The sequence below is a fragment of the Panicum hallii genome, chromosome 3 (genome assembly GCF_002211085.1).
Source record: "Panicum hallii strain FIL2 chromosome 3, PHallii_v3.1, whole genome shotgun sequence".
In the NCBI taxonomy this organism is placed as follows: Eukaryota; Viridiplantae; Streptophyta; class Magnoliopsida; order Poales; family Poaceae; genus Panicum; species Panicum hallii.
This window is the reverse complement of record NC_038044.1, coordinates 63,066,747-63,083,338: the sequence shown is the minus strand read 5'-3', so window position 1 is coordinate 63,083,338 and position 16,592 is coordinate 63,066,747. Positions and strand designations below refer to the sequence as shown.

The following is a 16,592-nucleotide window of genomic DNA, read 5'->3' as shown; positions in this document are numbered from 1 at the left end:
TCATGCACGTCCCGCACAACACGCGCAACGGCACCCTCGCCGCGGAAACCCGCCCGTGCCGCGGCGTCATCCTCCTGCGATCCGCCGCCGCCAGGCGGTACTACCTCTGCAACCCCTCCATCGGGCAGATCGCCGCGCTCCCCGACGGCCGCATGGCGGACCGCCCGTTCCCGGGCTGCGCGACTACGCGAGCTACGGCCTCGGCTACGACGCGCGCGCCAGGGCCCACAAGGTGGTGCGCCTCCTGTACCACGACGGCCAGCCCGCCGGCTGCGACGTCTACGACGTGGGCGCCGCCGGGCACTGGAGGCCGGAGGCGAGCGGGGAGCTCCCGCCGGAACGCGTCCGGATGAACCAGGCGGGCGTGTTCGCCCACGGCCACGTGCACCGGATCACCATTGAGTACGGCCGCGAGGGCGGCCGGGCCATCGTCTCGTTCTCCGTGGCGGCGGAGGAGTTTGGGTACGTCGTCGCGCCGCCGCCTCGCACGGACGTGGACGCCTTCGGACTGACGGAGCTCGCCGGATGCTTGTGCCTCATCTCGTCCCCCGATCATCCGGAGACTCCCAACAATTATATTTAAACAAATTATATATTTTTTAATTTAGCTTGATTTGGACCTCACGCAATACTATTATTATTATTAACGATACTATTTTTAAGAATCTGAATGTACATTTTTGAAAATTTAGGAATCTAAATAGGATCATATTTTCCGTTTCAGATCTCCATCAACAATGCCTTCCGCCACCTCCTAGAGTTCTCGTCAACCTCACTAGGCGTGCAACAAGACGGACGGGCTTTGCCTTCCCCAGCATCTCCTAGAATTTTATCAAAATGGTTTCTAGTGGTGGAGCTCTGTAGAATGTACATCTGGTGGTTCCCCGCTAGCTCTAGCATTCACCGCCAAGCCACTCGAGGTGAGATGGGAAGATGGGGGCACACCGCAAGCTCTTCGAATAATTTATGTATAAAGAATAAGTATTTACCTATAATTATTTCAGCAGAATACAATTATACCGTAATCTTAAGGGGGAAAAGATTATTTTTGACCATCAAACTATTAACGGAGTGAGATTAATTTTGGCCATTGTATTTGAAAACTAGATATCTTTGACCATAGAGCTACGGGAGCCGGATAATTTTAGCCCTCTAAATCTAAAGAGTTTTACGTTTTCAGTAAAATCAATTTTTTATCTTTTCTTTATATATAACCAAGGACCAAAATGAAAAATCCGACCAGACAAAACCAGCTCAGTACAAAAATCGTCTCACACTAGACTAGACGTCGCCTTCTCCCTGTCCGTCGTCTCCGCCTCCTCTTCGCCCCGAGCTTTTCCACTCGAGTCCTCGACCTCCCCCGCATTCCCACTCCCATTTCCAGCCGAGCCCACACGGCCACACCACTCGCCCCGCGCAATTCTCAAGTCTCCCAGGGGCCTCTCCGCTTACCTCCCCTCCTCGCGATCCCATCGCCTCCCCTCGACCCGACCCCAGACTCGACTCGTCGCGGAGCGCCACCACCACGACCACGACCACCACCACGCCACGCCGCCGCCGGCGAGCGGTGAAGCCTAGGGTTAGCTCGGGGTTATGGCGGCCGCGCCGCCCGCCGCCAGCTCGACCGTCTCCTAAGGCGGCGATTATCCGAGGCTGAGCTCGTGCGCGCGCGTGGGGGGGATCCCCGTGCACAGCTCGCGAAACCCTAGGGGGGCAGCAGGAGGCGGGGCGGGCGGCGATGGACGTGGACGCGCGCATGGCGACGGAGTCGGACTCCGACTCCGACGCGCGGAGCGGCGGCGGCGGCGGCGGCGGGTCAGGGTCCGGGAGCGAGACCCCCTCGGTGTCCCCTTCGACGCCCGGGACGCCCACGGCTGCAGCCGCGGCAGCGTCACCGGCCCCGGTGGCGGGGCCCAGGCCGGCGCCGGGGTACACGGTGGTGGACGCGGCGATGGACAAGAAGGAGGACGGGCCGGGGTGCCGGTGCGGGCACACGCTCACGGCGGTGCCGGCCGTCGGAGAGGAGGGCTCGCCGGGGTACGTGGGCCCGCGGCTCATACTCTTCGGCGGTGCCACCGCGCTCGAGGGCAACTCCGCGACGCCCCCCTCGTCGGCTGGGAGCGCCGGGATCCGTACGCCCCCCTTCAACCTGAACTTCTCTCGTTTCAGATTGTTTCATGTATTGTTTAAGGTGCTACTTTGTAGTTTCTTTAGAGCTAAAGTTTGAAGCAAATAGAAAGGAGACAGCAAGTAACGATTTTGATTGTTAATCTCGCTCTGGAGTAGGAGCAGGGGAAAACTGATTTTGGGATAAAATGTTTTACTGCAAATACTGGAGCAGATTGTGGCTTTAGTGCTTCAGTGTCTCATTTTATGGTGGTTTTCAGTGTATTAGCTATTGGGTGGGCTTGCACGTTTTGGCGGGATTAGGTTAAAAACAAAAACTAACTGGGAATTTGAACTGCTTCCTGATTTGGAGAGTAATTATTAGTAGGATGTCGATATACTACATTGTTATGTAACTCACGTGTGCAGGCTGTTACTTGGGGGGCCGAGTATGGTGCTTTTGTATGATTTGAAGTGCCAAATTTAGTTCATCAACAATAATACTCTAAATACTTTTTTTTTATTGCAGTTACCTATCAACATAGAAATTTTATTACAGTTGCGGGACATACTTTTGTATTTAGAATAAGCAGGACATTAATGGTTCTCTTTAATGCCTATTTGTGTTGCCATATTTTTTTACTTTACAATGATGATTGTGTGCTAAAAGAAATATTCAATGCCCCATGTTGGAGGCTTATACTCCCTCCATTCCAAATTGTAGGTCGTTTTGGCAAATTTAGATACATAGTTTTTGCTATGTATTTAGACATAGTGTATATCTAGATGCGTAGCAAAATTTATGTATCTAGATTTTCCAAAACGACCTACAATTTGGAACGGAGGGAGTATTTAATTTTGATGTGGTTGGACATTATGGAGGTCTATTGAACACCCTAGTGCAAGTTTGAAGCATTTACTAACTAGATAAACTGTACTGCTTCAAAAGCTAAACCTAAACTGAGATCAAATGTCTTCAAGTTCTCAGAGGCATAAGCATACCTTAGAGGGTTACACCTTTTGTTGTACCAAGCACCGATATGAATCACTCAAAAGCCAAATTGGAAATGGTGCAGGGCCTTAGCAAGTGTCGAAATAGAATTTTAACTCCTTTAAGTGCAAAAGTCGACAAAAGTCTTACCATAACCTTGTTTTCTTTATGGATCTCCTTGATCATAGGTCTTGCTGGTGCCACCGCAGATGTCCACTGTTACGACGTGTTATCAAATAAGTGGACCAGGTATAGTGTTTCAGAAATTGTCTTAATTCCGTGCAATGTGGTGCTTAGACTCTATGTTTTTGTCATTTTCTTTTCCTAAGTTTGTTAGGTCCTATGCCCATTTCTGGTAGCATGATGTTCGTCTTTGTAGCACATATTAGTTCTATTTGACCAAAACACAATGTTGCCAGGCTTACTCCACTTGGTGAACCCCCTTCACCAAGGGCTGCACATGTAGCCACTGCTGTGGGAACCATGGTGGTTATTCAGGTACCTAGCTTAGCTGTGTCAGTTTTGTTGTCAGATGAGTGCTAAACTGCTGATGCAACAGTGAATATCATCTATTCCTTGGTGTTTTGTTCTCATTTAGGGTGGAATAGGCCCTGCTGGCTTATCTGCTGAGGACCTTCATGTTCTGGATCTCACACAACAACGACCACGATGGCACAGGTGGTTGCTATTCTACTGTGATTTACCTTTGGAATTTTAATTTCACTATCTGCTGAGGATTCAATGTCTTGTGCACAGAGTGGTGGTTCAAGGCCCCGGTCCTGGTCCACGGTACGGACATGTGATGGCCTTGGTTGGGCAGCGATTCTTATTGACAATTGGTGGCAATGATGGTAGGAAATTGCTTATGTGTTTCGGTGTTTGCCATGGCTAGATTATAGCTCCCTGCAGATAATTCCAGATAACTGATGTTGATAGCAAGACTGCACCGATGTTTCAGGAAAGCGGCCCCTGGCAGATGTATGGGCCCTTGATACTGCAGCTAAGCCCTATGAATGGAGAAAACTTGAGCCGGAAGGTGAAGGGCCACCACCGTGCATGTAAGTGCCCCAATAATAATGGGGAAACATTCGCCCTTTTGGACTCTAGTTAAATCAATGGGGTTTAAACACTTCCGACGTTGACTTCAAACATTGCAATGCTTTCTTGGCATGCTGCTGCTGCATGGACCAATGAGTTGCTTTTTATTCATGCTACTTGCTTCATACTTTGTAGTAAAGCTCTCACTGATTTACTTTTCCTTTTTATTCTATCATTCTATGTCATATGCAGCAGCCTGTTCCAGATAATTAGGCCTAGTTTAGTACTGGAGTGCTCTTGGCAATCATGGAAAATCTTGCTGCCATACAGCTGATATTATTGTTAATGTCCTATAAAGCTGTGCCCAAATTACAAAGAATGTTTTGTATAGTCTATCTGTTTGACAAACACCACAAATCTGACTAGACGGAACCTTTTGCTACCTACTATACTGCACATCTAGTTGTTTGATGTAGTGAGGTAATGTTCTTGAACTAAACTTTTCTAGTAAGTTGCTGAATGTAAATATGTTTTTACCTATATTAAGTTTCCATTAACTGTATTACTTGGTGATGCTCAGGTATGCAACTGCAAGTGCCCGTTCTGATGGCCTTCTTTTGCTTTGTGGTGGAAGGGATGCCAATAGTGTGGTAAGTGCCAGATATTTTTTTTGTAATTAGATGAATATCGTTAGAAGCATTGTATGTTATCTTGTTACATCCTTGTCTTTGTGACATTGGAATGATTGGATGAGTGCTTTTGTCTTGATCCTCAAGGGGTATGGATTCCATAATGGTATGCTTGAGTCGATTCGCTTGAAAAATAGTATCCTGTAGATCTTTGGATCAGTCCGGAAAATCCTGTTCACGTGGCCTGTAAGCTGAATCTGGATCCACTTGATTAACATGCTACTGGATTTTGGAGCCACACTGGCCCCTATGTCTAATTTCCTTTATGATTTTACTCGAAGCATGCTTAGTTGTAGATATGATATTCTTGTCTTTTTTTTTTCTTTTGACTTTGATCATCAGCCCCTATCAAGTGCATATGGGCTTGCAAAACATAGAGATGGGCGCTGGGAGTGGGCAATTGCCCCTGGTGTGTCTCCATCACCGAGATATCAACATGCAGCTGTAAGTTGTCAACATATTTATTCCCTAAGTTTCACTTTATTTATTTAATGTTGAGATTGATCCAGTTGTATTGTTAGTGTAACCACATTTCCTTCTGTTGTGTTAGGTTTTTGTCAATGCACGGCTTCATGTCTCAGGAGGGGCTCTTGGAGGTGGTCGCATGGTAGAAGATTCCTCAAGCGTTGCAGGTTCCATCTTTAAAACTTCCTTTGGTCAGCGCATTTTTGTGGTGTTGAATAGAGAATTGTACCACTTGTGTTACAGGCAAACATATAGATCTCTGTTTCTTGGAAGGTTTCTATCAGGAAAGTAATTTAGAAATAGTTGCTATCTTTTACTAAGCTCAACAAATCAACATTGTATTCTTTATTGTTTGTAAATTGCTCATTTATTACTACAATTGATCAATAAGTAACAGTATTTACACCATTACTGCCTACTTTTAATGCAAATAACCTTGTTATTAAATTGCATATGGTTTTGTAAAATACCAGAACATGGTCAGTACTTTCAGCATTGATATCTCAATATTTTTTGTTATTATGTAAGAGTATATTTCTATCTCCATGTTTACCTACTTTCTTAGTTTCCGTGCCATGCTGCCTTTTCAGTATTGGACACTGCTGCTGGAGTTTGGTGTGATACCAAATCAGTAGTTACAACTCCAAGGACAGGAAGATATAGTGCAGATGCAGCAGGAGGTGATGCTTCTGTAGAGCTTACACGAAGGTGCAGGCATGCAGCTGCTGCAGTTGGTGATTTGATATTTGTTTATGGAGGTTTACGGGGAGGTAAACATTCCAGTCTCTTAGCTCCCCCTTCTTTTTTTCACCATGTCATTCCTGTTTTCTTTTACTGGACCTGTTCTATTTTTGTTTAAGAAAAAAAATGGTTTTCTCTTGTTTGCATTAATATGATTACTGAGTTTGATTGCACAAATTTACCTAGAGCAAATTTGTGGAAGAATCAATGTTTGTCATAGATTCAAGCAGATAAACAAATTAGGGTAATCATCTGGAACTGCCCTTGCATTATATTTTTCAACTTCAGTGGAGTGGCCATTGTGGTACAGGCTACACAAATATAGACATAAGTCTATTCGAATGCTATCCTCTTCTTGTTTCATGCAGATATCTTCATTAGTAACTTTTTGGGCAACTGAAGTTATTGATTAATGTTATGCAAGAGATATTGGTTGGTTACAGTGCCAGACATTTACTTAGTGTTTTTTGTTACTTACAAAATTTGATACTAAGATTTTAAGACAACAGAAGGTTAGCTTTGACTTAATTTTCTGTAATTATTCCATGTTTGTATTGTTGAGTAACTATGCCTCTCAGATTGCATTGATTATTCCGCTGACATGGATCCTTGGCAGTAATAGTAATTTTTTAAATCATCCCATGCACTTGACACTGATTCCACTGTTCAATGATACATGTTTTGTATGGTTTGTTTTCCACTGTGACTTGATTTATTTTGATCACGTTAGTGATGTTCTTGTGCATGAAGCTTAAGAAATTGCCATGCTCCATTGTTCCTGTGAGTTGTCAAATACATGTACTTCCTTTAAATGTTATGCATTCCTTTTAATCTTTTTCTTCTTTGCATAGCAATTAGGAATTTAGGACACCAAGTGATTAGCACAAACAATTATAATTCGAATATGTTTGCCACTCTGCAAACTCCTCAGAGTTAAGCTGCTAAATTGTAGTCTTGTACTCTTGTGGAACTGCAGCTCTGACATTTCTCGTCTCAGATACATAGGTTGTTAGAAATTTGTCTTTATCAATTGATGCCAAATTTAACACAATTGTTCCACAGGTGTGCTGCTAGATGACCTTCTGGTTGCTGAAGATCTTGCTGCTGCTGAAACAACCAGCGCTGCTAATCAAGCAGCTGCTGTTGCTGCATCCGGAAACGTACAAAGAGAACCTGGTAGATATGCCTACAGCGATGAACAATCAGGACAAACAGTTACAGTTTCAAGTCCTGATGGAGCCGTTGTTCTTGGAACTCCAGTTGCTCCTCCTGTCAATGGGGACATGTATACTGATAATAGTCCCGAGAATGCTATTATCCAGGGACAGAGGTTTGGATCATTTATCTCCTGTGACCTTAACTGAGTTATCTTTGAAGCTGCTATGCATTGAGATTTGTGTTCCAAACTTACTTTTGCGCAGGAGATTGAGCAAAGGTGTTGATTATTTGGTTGAAGCATCAGCTGCGGAGGCTGAGGCAATCAGTGCTACCTTAGCTGCTGTAAAGGCTAGGCAAGTTAATGGTGAGATGGAGCATTCACCTGACAGGGAGCAGTCTCCAGATGCTGCATCGAGTGGCAAGCAAACTTCAAGCCTCATAAAACCAGATCCTGCTCTTTTGAATAATTCAACACCACCTCCTGGGGTTCGGTTGCACCATAGAGCAGTAAGATGCAAATGCAGTTAAAATTTTGCTGCTTGTTGTTTGAATGAATTATTATTATTCTATTCTTGTTTAGACATTCAATTTGATATGTTTATCTTAGAACCCATCTTGCAAAAGCAGCTCTATTTGTTTTTACAACAGTTGAACATCTTTTGGTCTTGTAGGTGGTGGTAGCAGCAGAAACTGGAGGTGCCTTAGGTGGCATGGTTAGGCAGCTCTCAATTGACCAGTTTGAGAATGAAGGAAGAAGAGTCATTTATGGCACCCCTGAGAATGCAACTGCAGCAAGGAAATTACTAGATCGACAAATGTCTATTAATAGTGTGCCCAAAAAGGTATTCTAATATGCATAAGGTTATCTGTTCAAAGCATTACATGCTAGAAATACTTACTTGAAGCTCAAGAGTTATTACCGTAAAATATTCATGGCTTGTGCTAATAAACAAGCACTTCACATGATGATGTTTCTTAAAGGTGAAGATATCTATATATTGTTTTGGTGATTACTCACATGATTATATTTTGTGGCCCAATCATCCAGGTAATTGCATCTCTGCTGAAACCTCGTGGTTGGAAGCCCCCTGTGCGAAGGCAGTTCTTTCTTGACTGCAATGAGATTGCAGATCTATGTGATAGTGCTGAAAGAATATTTTCAAGTGAACCAAGTGTCTTACAGCTTAAAGCTCCCATTAAGATATTTGGTGATCTGCACGGTCAATTTGGTGACCTCATGCGCTTATTTGATGAGTACGGTGCTCCTTCAACAGCTGGAGACATTGCGTGAGTATTTTGGTGATTTTGAATTTATCTGATTCGGTTCTTTTTTGTCTTTCATGGATTTGATTCGACTGATATTGTTTTGGATTCCAAAACTCATTAAAAATATTTAATAGGAAACTTGAGGTTTAGACATTTAGTTGAAGTTCATTTATTATGTGATAAACTCTCCTGATATTTATGTAGCTGGCATCCCTGACTTTGTATGTACTTTCTTTAAATAAAAATGCAGCTACATTGATTATCTCTTCTTGGGAGATTATGTGGATCGTGGTCAGCATAGTCTGGAGACAATCACTCTTCTTCTTGCACTGAAGGTAGTATTACTAGGCTGCAAATATGCATTGAAGCAGCACTTTTTCGTCAGGTGTTATTTCTTTCTAAAAAACTAAAGTCATGCTCACTGTATAATTCAGGTTGAATATCCTCATAATGTACATTTAATTCGAGGGAATCATGAGGCAGCAGATATCAATGCTCTGTTTGGGTTCCGAATAGAGTGCATAGAGCGAATGGTAATGACTTTGTGGTTCAATGTTGCTTTCCTCTGCATGCCTGTGCCCTATCTTTTGTTTACGTATGTCGTATGTTGTTATTTTATTTGCAATTAAAGGGTGAGCGCGATGGAATCTGGACCTGGCATCGTGTGAACAGGTTATTTAATTGGCTCCCTTTGGCTGCACTAATAGAAAAGAAAATAATTTGTATGCATGGTGGTATTGGTCGGTCCATCAACCATGTCGAGCAAATTGAGAATCTTCAAAGGCCAATTACAATGGAAGCAGGCTCAGTTGTTCTGATGGATCTTCTATGGTCAGCATTTCAACTGCTCCTGTTGTCAGATTATTATTGCAAGATCCTTGTTTATCATTTGTTGATGTCATGGGCTCATGATTTATCTTTTTGATGCTTATTAAAGGTCTGACCCAACTGAGAATGATAGCGTAGAAGGACTCAGACCAAATGCACGGGGCCCTGGTCTTGTTACCTTTGGGGTCAGTATTATCTGTTCTTCAGCCTGTTTTGAACAGCCTTTTTTTCTTGCTGGTTTCTATGGTTTATGAGACTAACGTGCATTGTTGCCACAGCCTGATAGAGTTATGGAGTTCTGCAACAACAATGACCTGCAGTTGATTGTACGAGCACATGAGTGTGTGATGGATGGCTTTGAGCGTTTTGCTCAAGGTCACCTGATCACTCTTTTCTCAGCAACAAATTACTGCGGTAAGTATACACTTTTCAGATGTGACTCATTTCCGGTCTTCTCAGGCACCTGGATTGTTCAGTTATTTAGCATGGTATGCGCACAGGTACGGCAAACAACGCAGGTGCAATCTTAGTTCTTGGAAGGGATCTGGTGGTTGTTCCAAAACTCATCCATCCTTTGCCACCTGCCATCACATCACCTGAGACCTCTCCGGAGCATCATATTGAGGACACATGGATGCAGGTAATGTTAGTTTAGCATATTAGATACTGGTGTATTCGTATTATATGTTACTGCTTTCTGTCCGCTTCTGACACCATCTTGGATTAAAAATCAGGAGTTGAATGCCAACAGACCGCCAACACCAACAAGGGGCCGCCCTCAAGTGCCCAACAATGACCGAGGCTCTCTTGCCTGGATATAGCAGCCTGGCCATATTCTGAAACAATCGATTTCTAGTCTCTAGTGGCTCGAGGCTATATATATCCATCCATTCTGCACACAGGCAGGTGGTCTGTACTGAGAGCACATGCTAGCCCAAAAGCAACGGCGAAAGCCCGAAAGGAAACTGTTCAGGGAGCGAAACCAAGCGCTCAGAGGATGAAGGCCAGAGAAGATTCACCAATCACCACCGACAGCGCTGTCCAAAACCTTTCCCCAAACATGAGAATTGAGAAGTAGAACAACAGAACCGAGTGTTGATTAACCGGAGGGTCTTGCCTGCGATCGCGCCTGTACATACTCAGATGCCAGCAGATAAGCCGGGTTCGTGTATGTGTTTTTTGGTTGAGCGTCGAAAGGGATAGTGTGTCAATTGTACTAGGTATTCTTTTTGCTGTAGATTTCTCATGTTGCAGAGTTTACTGGAATGGGAAAAGCGGTAAAATTATGTGGCGGTGGCCCGTCGTCTGTCAGGTCCTGTATAATAGTGTTTGTCGCCTGTTGATCCTAGCAGCCAGCCAGCACACCTCGCACCTCCCACCTGTTGTAATTTCCGTCACCGGTGCTGATGTGTACAATATATTTTTCTTTCTTGTCCAAAAGTTTTGGGTTGTGAACGGGGTTGGTGATTTGATTTGATTTGATTTATTGGTGCAGCATTATAAGCTTTCATTTTTGAGCTTTATACGTTCCCTTGGAATGTGACAAATGTGCGCAACCCAACTTATTTGAATTCTAAGATTGGATGATATTTTGCTCTTGCCGTTTCTTACTATTTAATTAATTTACAGTGCATCGTCAAAACTGTATATTGCTACCCCAAGTTCAACTTCTGCGTTCTTCCTCTTTTCTAAATGTAATCTTTTATAATGTAAGATGCAAGACATTTTAGTTTTATCCTAACTCAAAATTTTCTATAATTGATTAAGCCTTTAAAAGATATATCAATATCTACAAGTTTCAAATAAATTTACAGGTTTGAAATTTTGTAGATGTTGATGTAGTCTCGAGGACTCGTCAAAACGCCTGAAAACGGAGGGTGCAGAACTGCACAAGTAGTGCTAGGCTCGGAAGCGTACTGGCAAGGAGCAAGCAAGAGAGCTGGTGGTGGGGGTGAGTTGGGGGCGGTGACGGCGACGTCGGCGGCAGCGCGGTGGACAGGGAGTCAGGGAGAGGCGGACGAGCGCCCGCGCGGCGCACCGCCCGCCTCAACACCTTATCTCCGTAGTCCGAGCACGCCGCCTCCCTCCCTCCCCAGCCAGATAAAAACCACGCGCCCGCGCGCGGCGCCTGGACGCGACACGGCCCCGCCCAGCTCCTCGCCCTCCGGTCGGGTCCTCGTACCCCGACGAGCCGCTCTCCTCCGGGTAGCTCTCCGGTGGCACGCACGCGCACCGCCCGCCTTGGCGCCATGGCGGCTGCCGCGTCGGCGGCGGCGCTGGCGCGGCACCACGCCCTCCTCCCCGCGCCGCCTCCCTCCTCCGCACGGAGCGGTGCGTCGGTCTGCTGCGCCCTGCGCCCGCGCCGGCGCCGCGCGGCGCCCGCGCGGCTCGTGGCGGCGGGGAGGAGGTGGAGGGGGAGCGGGGACGGTGGTTCCCGCTTCCGGTTCCGGGCGCCGCGCGCGGGGATGGACATGGACCTCGCCAGCGGCGCCGTGGAGGTGATCAACGACCTGGGCTTCGACATTCTCACCTTCCTCGGCGTCACGGTGCTCGTCGTCCCCGCCTTCCGCGTCGTCAGGGCCAGCCCAGTGAAGTATCTCTCCCCCGTCCCGCCTCGCCTCTTCGCCTCCTTCCCTTGCTTCCCCCCGGGCTCACACGTCAAAACCCAAATGCCGCCGCAGATTCTCGGCTTCTTCTGCGCCGGCGTCGTGCTCAACCAGTTCGGCCTCATCAGGAACCTCACCGACGTCAAGCTCCTGTCCGAGTGGGGGATCCTTTTCCTGGTAAGGTTTCTGGTTCAAATTCCCATTTCGTGATGATTGATTGATGCGGAGGGTCTGATACGCTGGCGTGGCTGATTGGTCGCCGTGCTTCCGCAGTTGTTTGAGATGGGGCTGGAGCTCTCCCTGTCTCGCCTCAAGGCTCTCGCGAGGTTTGCTTTCGGGATGGGCTTGCCTCAGGTACACGCTAATTCATCCTTTGCTACTTGATTACGTACATACATGGCCTGTTGATTTGTGATAACGAATTATGATGCATATGATGTGATGTGAAGAACCTAGTTCAGTTCATTTCGGCATCTTGACTGATGCTAAAAACTATAGGCCATCATTAGAGTAATGTTCTCTAAATTTGTTATGTGCCTTGCACGATGTTGCCTCGTTTAGTCGATCATTTGGTTTCCATATGGAATTTTGGAAAGCTTATTTGCTACACCTTTCAATGCCCCGAAGGTTCTTTTGTCAACCCTTGCTTTCACGGCGTTCGAGCTTCCTCCTAATGGTGCCATAGGAACAAAAATCCTGCAGTTCCTATTCAATTCAAGACCTGATCTGGTAAGTTGTATTGTAAATTGAAAATGAAGCATGCTCTTCTGTAGTCCATTCCGATGTTTGATGTAAAATTGTCAGGATTGACTCAGTTGCTCGAATTTGATCTGCAGGTGAACATCAGAAGCATTGACGAAGCAATAGTAATTGGAGCTGCCCTATCACTATCTTCGTCAGCTTTTGTTCTTCAGGTGTGCATTCTATTCAGGAACTACTGAAAGTTTCACACGTGTTTTGACAATTCTACTTCAGTAACCATTCTTTAAAAGTATCCAGTTTCTCCATGCTTCCACATTTGTAACTAGTAATTGCTTGGCTCATGACATACACACTAACAACTATGCATTCAGCGGCATTTTAGTTATGCAAATGGTTAAAGCAACTTGTCATGCTTATAATTGTTACATTTTGTTTCTTTTTTACTTTTTGCACATGACACTGATGTGAAGTGCTTGTGAATGTTGCCTGCAGCTTCTTGCTGAGAAAGGTGAACTTCCAACAAGATTTGGTTCAGCTACACTGGGAATCCTCCTCCTGCAGGTGTTCGATTGAATCTCTATATCCTTTCTATGTCTCTAATGTTGCCCTTATTCATGAATCTTCCAAGGAGAGTAAGGTGTATTGATTCCAGGATGTATTCTGCTGATACTCGCAGGACATTGCAGTTGTCCCCCTGTTGGTTATACTCCCTGTGCTAGAGAGTCAGGTACGCAAAAGGTTAGCACTTAGTTTAACAAACTGCATGAAAGCTCTTCTGCAAGCAAAATAAGCACCTATATACCTTCTCGTTATGCTACAATACAACTTTAAGGATTAGCACTAATTTCACTAAATAATATGTGTAGTTATAGAATTTAGAGTAAAAAAGGTATGTTTGCAAATTTGTGTAAAAGGTTGATACTGTAAACAAACGAATAGTCACTATCATATTACTGAATCCTACTTATTCAACTAATGCATAGGTTCCTAAGCATTAGCGTGCAGCACTGTCTTCACATTACATAAGAGTCATAAAGTAACATTTACTCTCGTTGTTATAGAACATCGTGGAGCAAAGTGTGTGGCCAATTTTACTAGCTGAAAGCTTAAAGGCACTGGGAGGACTTGGCTTACTTTCACTTGGTGGGAAATACCTCATGAGACGTGTCTTTGAGGTTTGTTACTTTCTTTTTACATTTTGTTTAATAAACTCTCGGTTTATTATACAACAGAAAAACTGAATTACTCTTCCGGCAGTTTGTTGCAGAGTCAAGGAGTTCGGAGGCATTTGTTGCACTCTGTCTTCTAACCGTTGCAGGGACATCACTTATCACCCAACATTTAGGGTTTAGTGATACAGTATGTCCTTTTTGAAAATTCAATTCAAAATTCAGATCACGCTCTTTCAGTTTTTCTGTTTACTAATTGCTACGTTCTCATTGCATCCTATGTAGTTAGGTGCATTTCTGGCTGGAGCCATTCTCGCAGAAACAAATTTCCGTACACAAATTGAAGCTGACATAAGGCCATTCAGAGGCCTGTTGCTTGGGTTGTTCTTTGTGACTACAGGGACTTCCATTGACATGCAGGTACCAACTGGTTCTGTTTTTTTTTCAATGAGGTTGAATGACCAAGTCACACTCTGTATTCATGAACATTAATTCATGTCTTTCACTAGGCAATTTATATGGGTTTACATGCCTTCATTTCCATTTCCATTCACTGGACAGTTGCTGAGTAATATTTAAAGTGGCCTTGCTTTGCATTTTTTGTTCGTTAGTTAGATCCTTATTATCCATCTTGACCTTTTTCATGACATGTAGCTTCTCATCCGGGAGTGGCCTAATGTTCTATCACTGTTGGGAGGTCTTATTGCAATCAAGACATTGATAATTACCGCAATTGGGCCAAGAGTTGGACTGACTCTTCAAGAAAGTGTAAGGATAGGATTGCTACTTTCTCAAGGAGGCGAGTTTGGTTTTGTGGTGTTTTCTTTGGCAAACAGGCTCGGTGTCCTACCACTTGAGTTAAACAAACTGCTCATAATTGTCGTTGTGCTGTCAATGGCATTAACTCCACTACTCAATGAAGTTGGAAGACGAGTGGCAGGGATCATTGATGAAAGTGCTGAAGAAAAAGAAGTATGTAACTGCAATGATTTTGACATTCACATTGAGCATCAGTAGTTCTCCTGTGAACTCTAAGATTCTCTTTTGTAGAAACCTGCCGAGATGGTGAATTATGGCGCCACTGAACCTATTGTAATTCTTGGTTTTGGAGAGATGGGACAGGTATCTTACATGATATTTTTGTTACTTCATTGCGAGTACAGATTACATATTATCATATTTGTGCAGGTCCTTGCAAAATTTTTATCTGCACCATTATCGTTTGGGTTTGACCAAGATGCAGAAGGATGGCCATACGTTGCATTTGATCTAAATCCTGCTGTTGTAAAGGTCAGGAATAAGAAGCGTTTTGGTAGAGCAGTTGATGTGTCTTCCCTTCTTTCTGAAAAAGTGGATTGATGTGTATTCATGTGTTTAACTCAGCTTATTTGTTCTCTCCTACCAGTCAGCTAGAAAATCAGGATTTCCTGTGCTATACGGAGATGGTTCACGCCCTGCGGTTCTGCAATCTGCCGGCATAACATTTCCAAAAGCTATCATGGTTATGTATACAGGAAAGGAAAAAACTATTGAGGCTGTAAACAGACTGCGGCAAGCTTTCACTGCGGTAAGAATCTCCAATATGGAAGAAACACTGTTTGTTAGAGTTAGGATGGGGAGACCCCATGATTTCTGATATAGAAACCAAGAGAAACTTGCAGAGAAGACTGTTGACATTATATTTTGTTTTAACAGGTTCCAATATATGCTAGGGCCCAAGACCTCTCACATTTGTTAGATCTTAAGAAATCAGGTGCAACAGATGTTGTCCTAGAAAATGCTGAGGTAATTTTTGAAACAAGTTTTGTGTTTACCGAGCAGCACAGAAGAATTCATTTGGTCATTTTTCTCTTGTCAATATTTCTGTGCAGACTAGCTTGCAGCTAGGTTCAATACTTTTAAGAGGATTGGGCGTCATGTCTGATGATGTATCCTTCTTGAGTAAGCTTGTGAGAAATTCAATGGAGGTACAAGCTCAAGAAGCACTAAAAGACATTGGGGACAAGAAAGTTGATATCATGAAGCCTCTTCAGGTTCTTGAAATCTTAAAATCAATATCAAATTCATAGAATTTTCATTTCCCATATGAATTAAGTTCCTTCTTGCAGGTAAGAGTAACAGACTTAGTAGACAGCAATGGGAACGGTTCAAGAATGATAGCCCAGGAGCAGTCACTAAGCTTAAGTAGTCGCCCAGATTTGAAAGTAATAAACCCGCCTGTGGCGAATCGGACACCTGATATGAAGGTGGAAAAGGACCAGCAAGGATATGACTTTGACGGAATAGATTCTGCAGATGGTGTGGCATATTGTCTATTGGAATCTGATGACGGAAGTGATGAAGCCTCGGGTGCAAGCAAGGAAATGATTGATCAATCTGCGTAATGGTAAGGAATATGTCGGGATGAAGATAGGAAGATAGCCAATTTGAACTGCTAGGATCAAGTTCATAGTTAACTCCTAGGCCGATCAGAAGCAGCACGTTCTTGTGGCTTCATCCATCACACCAAAGATTTTGTGATTATATGGATCTCCATTCATTGACACAGTCAAGGATGGGGATCACTTCTCAAGGCTGAAGTACTGAATTTATTTTGCGACATATGGGAGTACCAATCATGAACTCATTACAGATTAAGACCGCTGTGCGGTTCCCATGGAGCCTGCTAATGCAGTTGAGCACTTGGACTCTGGCAAATGTCAGAATGGATTATGGATGTTTCATAATTCAGAATAGAATTTTGCACAGGACAATTATTTGTGCAGATCCAATTACATTTATGATACACCACGATGTATAGGCACATTCTTGTAACCACATTTGCACCTCAATA

At 44.2% G+C, this 16,592-nt stretch overlaps 2 protein-coding genes across 2 annotated transcripts; both read left to right on the top strand.

The window, feature by feature from the left end:
- The first annotated feature begins 1,366 nt into the window (after positions 1-1,366).
- LOC112884642 (serine/threonine-protein phosphatase BSL2 homolog) lies at positions 1,367-10,799 on the top strand. The gene is made up of 21 exons (XM_025950098.1): positions 1,367-2,132; positions 3,286-3,346; positions 3,517-3,595; positions 3,696-3,775; positions 3,854-3,948; positions 4,056-4,155; positions 4,716-4,785; positions 5,167-5,268; positions 5,375-5,456; positions 5,880-6,059; positions 7,093-7,360; positions 7,452-7,695; positions 7,860-8,030; positions 8,237-8,475; positions 8,705-8,789; positions 8,889-8,987; positions 9,086-9,285; positions 9,392-9,467; positions 9,561-9,696; positions 9,783-9,922; positions 10,017-10,799. Exons 1-21 carry the CDS (start codon positions 1,739-1,741, stop codon positions 10,101-10,103), a joined length of 2,988 nt encoding a protein of 995 aa, XP_025805883.1. The 5' UTR covers positions 1,367-1,738; the 3' UTR covers positions 10,104-10,799.
- A 579-nt stretch (positions 10,800-11,378) lies between these two features.
- On the top strand, positions 11,379-16,590 carry LOC112884956 (K(+) efflux antiporter 3, chloroplastic). Its single transcript, XM_025950603.1, has 17 exons — positions 11,379-11,870; positions 11,964-12,065; positions 12,162-12,242; positions 12,516-12,617; positions 12,725-12,802; positions 13,083-13,151; positions 13,267-13,317; positions 13,652-13,765; positions 13,848-13,949; positions 14,045-14,179; positions 14,414-14,731; positions 14,810-14,881; positions 14,948-15,049; positions 15,165-15,326; positions 15,455-15,544; positions 15,631-15,792; positions 15,868-16,590. Exons 1-17 carry the CDS (start codon positions 11,532-11,534, stop codon positions 16,141-16,143), a joined length of 2,355 nt encoding a protein of 784 aa, XP_025806388.1. The 5' UTR covers positions 11,379-11,531; the 3' UTR covers positions 16,144-16,590.
- Positions 16,591-16,592: the final 2 nt, after the last annotated feature.

Bases quoted from the DNA above. Each gene is read 5' to 3' on its own strand.
- LOC112884642 (XM_025950098.1), top strand. From the start codon at position 1,739: ATGGACGTGGACGCGCGCATGGCGACGGAGTCGGACTCCGACTCCGAC. The intron at 3,347-3,516 runs GTATAGTGTTTC...CAATGTTGCCAG, and splicing joins TTATCAAATAAGTGGACCAG to GCTTACTCCACTTGGTGAAC. The intron at 8,988-9,085 runs GTAATGACTTTG...TTGCAATTAAAG, and splicing joins TAGAGTGCATAGAGCGAATG to GGTGAGCGCGATGGAATCTG.
- LOC112884956 (XM_025950603.1), top strand. From the start codon at position 11,532: ATGGCGGCTGCCGCGTCGGCGGCGGCGCTGGCGCGGCACCACGCCCTC. The intron at 12,803-13,082 runs GTGTGCATTCTA...TGTTGCCTGCAG, and splicing joins CGTCAGCTTTTGTTCTTCAG to CTTCTTGCTGAGAAAGGTGA. The intron at 14,180-14,413 runs GTACCAACTGGT...CATGACATGTAG, and splicing joins GGACTTCCATTGACATGCAG to CTTCTCATCCGGGAGTGGCC.